The sequence below is a fragment of the Apostichopus japonicus genome, chromosome 22 (genome assembly GCF_037975245.1).
Source record: "Apostichopus japonicus isolate 1M-3 chromosome 22, ASM3797524v1, whole genome shotgun sequence".
NCBI lineage: Eukaryota > Metazoa > Echinodermata > Holothuroidea > Aspidochirotida > Stichopodidae > Apostichopus > Apostichopus japonicus.
Window position 1 is genome coordinate 12,380,352 of NC_092582.1, and position 6,109 is coordinate 12,386,460.

General features: G+C 38.4%; 1 protein-coding gene across 1 annotated transcript; it reads right to left on the reverse strand.

Annotated features, from left to right (window-relative positions):
* Positions 1 to 169: 169 nt before the first annotated feature.
* Positions 170 to 4,681, reverse strand: LOC139963794 (microsomal glutathione S-transferase 1-like). The gene is made up of 3 exons (XM_071964951.1): positions 4,468 to 4,681; positions 3,070 to 3,176; positions 170 to 1,186 (listed from the first exon to the last, which is right to left on the reverse strand). The coding sequence occupies exons 1-3, from the start codon at positions 4,624 to 4,626 to the stop codon at positions 943 to 945; spliced, it is 510 nt and encodes a 169-aa protein (XP_071821052.1). The 5' UTR covers positions 4,627 to 4,681; the 3' UTR covers positions 170 to 942.
* Between the last annotated feature and the right edge of the window lie 1,428 nt (positions 4,682 to 6,109).

Consider the following 6,109-nt stretch of genomic DNA (forward strand, 5'->3'; position numbering starts at 1 on the left):
TATATATACACATATATATATATATATATATATATATATATATATATATATATATATGTATATATATATATATATACATATATATATATATATATATATATATATATATATATATATATTGAAGGTATTTAGCTTGCTGCTGATTCAAGTCCCAGCCTCATTTGTTGTGAATCAAACTTATTTCTGTTATGTTTGTTTGTGTGTGTTTGTGTGAACCAAACTTATTTCTGTTACGTTTGTTATATATGTTTGTTATGTATGTTTGTTATGTTTGTATGTGTGTTTGTTATGTTTGTTAGAGCTGTTGAGTGCTTCTTTGCAACGCAGGCGTGAAATACTCTTGTTTCGTATAACTTGCTCTATGTCTGATGATGTTATCAAGCAGCTGTATCATATACCAGTATATCTTACATTTATCTGACTTAAGTAAAAAGTTAAAAGGACGTTTGAAGTGCATGGTATCTGCATTTTGATACAGTCATTTTGATGGTCATTTTAAAGCCAGAGTCCACACAAACGCTAAGTAATCACCTCCACAATAGGAAAAAACGTTCTGGACACAGACAAGAGCAACTTAAAGCAGCATGTTGAGTTGAATTTCATTGCTTTTCCAAACTCTTCGATATTCAGATCCGATACCAATGAAGTAACATTTGAAAGGAATGAAGAAAAAGTCCAAGCATTTTGCAATGCTGCTAATAATAATGTTTGGGCGACGGAATTTCTTTGAACGGAATCGCCGATTGGTTGTAACTCGCATATTAATGTTCATCAAAACAGGTCTAGAGATGTTTGAATTTCATTATTGCAATCTTGAGTTGATTGGTAATTATGCAATGTTTTTAGTGAAATTGCCAAGAAAAGGTGTTTTAAAGTGATTTCAGAATCGTTTCCTTCAAGAAGTGTTTATGAACCACGTTTTATGTTTGAAAACTTATAGTGTTATAACTTTCCCATTAGCAACGTTTGAATAGCCATTGATACCATGCTGAGAGTTCCAACCGAGAAACCGAGGAACCTCGAGGGTTGGGGTAATGGAAGGAGATAAGACATCGTGTGAATAATTCTACAGAGAGTAAAGACCCGGAAGTGTAGACTGACAGCATCAACACCAGGATTGGTCAAGGCATATAGTAATCCAACTACAAGGAATGCTGGGATATTCTCCAGGTCGTTGCGATGGCAACTGAAAAGACACCAACAGAAAAGAGAATGTGATGTTTAATGTCAGATAATCAGACCGCATGTGATTAAAGAAGACGTGAGGAGAAAACAAGTATATGCAAGCCTAACCCTAAATTTTAATTGAATCGTGCATGTTAGTCATGTGTAAGACATCATATTCCTACTACCTGTTCTAATGAGCTACGTAAGACTACTGTTATAGGCAGGCTGTGACTTTACACACCAGACACACGTACGTACATCTTCCCTTATCGACTCACCTGTCCCACCCCCCCCCCTAACACACCTCCCCACCCTTCCGCACATAAGCTATGTCCGGCAATACTACACAAAATTTTGAGTTGTAGTGATAAATCTTATACACGAAAGCTATCTCCACGTTGCGCAATAACCATTGCGCAATGCAGTTGGTGTAAGCACCCACATAATAGGATAGTATCACGTCTGGGATCGTGCAATTTCCACAAATCCTTTACGTATGGGGAAATTGAATATGATAAGAAAAGTCACCGAAGATTATAGTGTGCGTGACCACGACAACCAAATAACGTGATCCACTCTCAACCGCCCAGTCCTGTTTACATGAAGATCGTATACTTGATAACCGTGTGATAATATATTGTTAAGGGAGGTATCAATTACAGTAACTTCGAAAAGCTTGGACTACAGATAGTACACACGAACCCGGATAAAGGTTGCTGAACGATCTGTATTGTGTATACTGTTTATCTAAAAGGAACATATATTACTCTACAATTCAGGGGTGGGCAACCTTTTTGAATTAATGGGCCAGATATTAGGAGTGAAAAATTGACTGGGCCGCACCTAACCAACGACCTGCTGTTGATTTCAAACCTTTGATTCCAAGGACTTTCAAGCAATAGGTGTGTGTGTGTGTACTTAATCTGTATTCACAAAAACATAATGTCAACACAGTATAGTTGATAATTAAAGGGGATGATAGGCTACCTGACAGCATCATTAGTGCCGATAAATTCTAAGCAGCTAGCTCGTTTTTCGTGATGATGTAAAAATAGATTGATTTTTTTGCTTTCTCTTGAGACATCCCACGGGCCGCACAAAAAATCACTGGCGGGCCGCATGTGGCCCGCGGGCCGTAGGTTGCCCACCCATGATCTACATGATCTTAGTTTAAACACCCAACTGCAACAAATGGATCGTCGCTGATCATGGAACAGTGTTTTTGTAAGGACGTCATTGGTTCTACCTTGTAATGACGTCAGCGACCATGTATAGTGATGCATTTCCGATAGGATGTTTGTCACCAGCTAGTGTTATGAATTCTTTGTAAAATAGGCCTTTGTAATATGAATATATTACTTCACCGATAGTACTATACGCATGGATGGAATAACTGCGGAGATGCTTAGCTTGCACATACCAAAAGGAAATGGAATATCCCGTTTTATTTAATCGGCTTCCCGGAAGCTGATTGAAAGGAAATACAAACTAAAATGTACAATGAATATGTACAATGAAAACCTTTCTCTGTTAGCATATTCAGTTACATACCGAGTGCAATACATTTTTGTATGGTACGACTTGAAACACAGGTACCCTACTCCAATGTAGGGGCAGAGGAGGGGGGGGGGGTTGTAACCATCCTCACGGAGAACAAAGAATGAGCAAGTCAAAGCGTGCATTCTTGCGGCATATTTACAATATAAATGAGAATTATCAACACGTTATGTTGTACAATAAACTGTACAACTTTTTTAATTGTGTAATGTTAAAAAGGGGGGAGGGAGGGGGAGGTGAAGACCCCTACACTGCATCGTCCAGCGCCTAATAAGAGCCTATTACATTTAAGGGAAACTGGGGAGTGCGAGCACAGTATTAATATAAGGACATAAGTAAACAAACCTCCTAACTCTTTCTACTTCCGGGTTACATTCGGCGAGTTTCTTCTTAACGTCATCTTTTTCCATAGTTGCAGCAAACCCTTCGTAATCTTCTTTGGTTGAGAAAGTCTAAAATAAAGATAAACAACATTTCTACGATAAAACGGACACTTTTCCCCTTAACGTTGGATATACAGGGTGACCGTCAGCTTATCACAAGGTAAGTTGTTGTTCGAAGTGCATGTTATCATAGCACAAATGGACGGTGGTCGAGGTTGGTGGTGGTAGTGGGGGTGGGTGGGGGAAAGAGAACTCAGTATAACTTCGACCAACTTGAAATTACAACCACTGATATTCACGATTCCTACCCAAGAGCGACAACTGTTTTTCACAATCGAACCGCCGCCAACGCCCCTTTAACTATTTTCTAGGAAAAACATTAAGTCACATTGAAGAATGACACTATCATTTCGGGCCTACATGCATTACCAAAGCTATTTAGATGCAATTTCTTAAATATATATGTTCCTTTTATATTTCCCCTCTCGCGAGTTTGGTCCGTTATTTAGAAGAAGTATACATGTCATGGGAAAAGGTATAAATATTTACGAATAACGTGTCTTAAAATTGTAAGCGGCATATTGATTAACCATTCACCAAACCACAGACGGTTTCAAAGGGCCGATTGGGGCTGACTTAGTTATTCCATGAGATCAAGCCTCTCCTTCCTCCACTCTTTCCTACCCACTCCCTTGTCAAAAGTCAAGTAGGTGGGTGCACCGATGTAATGTAGTTTTTGTAAACATGATTGAAATGATTTATATATTAACTATCAACGGGACTGTTATCCGCGAAAAGGTCATTAATAAATTAACCCAAGTAGGCTACTAAGTCATATAAATTAAATAGAACAGAACCACCGGGAAGGTTCCTTAAAAAATGCACATAATTCTGGCGCATGTATAATTAAATTGATCGTCATACACATATAACCAACCTACAGTGTAAGGGAGGACATGTATATTATCTTTATCTAAGCTTACATAAACTTCTTTTGAGTTCCTCCCGAGTTTAATTTCTGTATGGTAATGATTTATTGTCGTTTAATGACACACTTTTTGACATTAGTATATGTGTTAGAAACGAGAAACGAACAGAGGTATATAGCTACACGCCGATGACATACGTATATAAATTTAAATCTTAAACAGTCTACACGTACGTATATATACGTATATATGCGCTCTTACGTAAACACCCGGCCGCGGATAACACATAAACAAGACTACTTGAAACTTATTACGTAATCGTTCTCAGATTGTTCACGGTGCATGCATATAAATATGTGCGTGTGTGTGTATACACGGAGACTAAACCAAAAAGACGACGTTTTCATTTAAGAGTTTCTTAGTATCCTTACCTTGTTGGCAAATCTTTTGAAAACTGTATAGTAAGCCACAAATATCATCTTCAATATGTTAATACAAGCGTGGGCTATATATAACTGGAATACTTCATTTTCGATGATGAAATTGCTTCCACCGGCGGCCATTTCTCTGGTTCGTCCTGTTTCGTTCATGGTTATCTGTGAAGTGTTGTTCCGTGGTAGTGAACGATATGTGCGTGAATGAACCCACATTACGCATTGCTAAGGTATTTCTCTTCTCTTGGAAGTGTAGCAGACGACACTATTAGCGATCGTTGCGACGCATATAGCTGTAATATATAGTCTGCTAGATTATAATAGCGGTCTAATTAATTGTAAGAACGGGTTTGAGAAAGGAATTCCGCTGTGTCAACTTGGAATTCCGTTTGAAACATGAGTATGATTCTTACAAGGATAATTGATTTCTTATTATCACAGATGCCTTGTCATAACATCGCATCAGCTAGTCGCATGTGATACTATTCAAACATTTAGGTGTTGGAGTCTATTTTTTTTTTTTTTCACTTGAAAAGTCGAAACCATGCCAATACTCACCAGCATTTAAAGAAGTCATGGTACAAGTGAATACAATTTCAAAAGAAAATGACTAGAACGGATTTTTCCAAATTATCCAAAAGATATAATATAGCGACTCGAGTCCGGAAGATGACTAGGTATAATTGCTCGTCTCGACTCGACACGACCGATACTCAGTACACTTCATATATGTGGCGGTGCAATAAAAATAAATAAATAACAAATCATTAAAAGGTAGGGGTGGCTACGTGCCCTCCCACTTTTGTGGAAAAAGTTGAAACTGTCTCCCAGAAGGAGCACGCAAAAAATGTTAGCAATTATTTGCATGGGTAGTTTTTATTTGCGCGTAATACTGGCGCATATATAATTAAATTGATCGTTATACATATATAGGCAACCTACAGTGTAAGGGAGGACATGTATATTATCTTTATCTAAGCTTACATAAATTTCTATTGAGTTCCTCCCGAGTTTAATTTCTGTATGCATGGTAATGATTAATTGTCGTTTTATGACACAGTTTTTGACATTAGTAAATGTGTTAGAACTACCGAACGACTGATCCGCTCCATAGGCGTAGGAGCCTAATTTGATTTGGGGGCTGTAACGACTTGCCCGAAAAATAAAACCAAATTTTTTTGCGCGCTCCGCGCGCGTTCAACATGTGTATGTGCATATCATATAGGCCTTCATCGGTTTTAAATCACATGCCAATAACACACCGTCATTTTCCGTCTTATTACCCTTCCATATTGGTTAAAATTATTGGGGAAGTCGTTACAACAGTAATGATAATAATAATATAAGTTTAACCATTGAAAAACACACTGCAAATTATTCTAATTTCAGTAGGTGCCCGAAAAATTCTCAGCATATTGCCCGAATTTTCACCCAAAAAAAATGGTTGGGGGCTGCAGCCCCCCAGCCCCCCGCCTCCTACGCCTATGGTCCGCTCTCAACCCCAGTCCCCTTGCATCGGGACTGTGACTGTGTGATCATCGTCGGGTGTGCATCACCATTCCCCTCGAAAGGGAACAGACACTACACATGATCTTAGCCAAAAGGCCGAGAAACGGACCGGAAATAGTATTTTAACTTT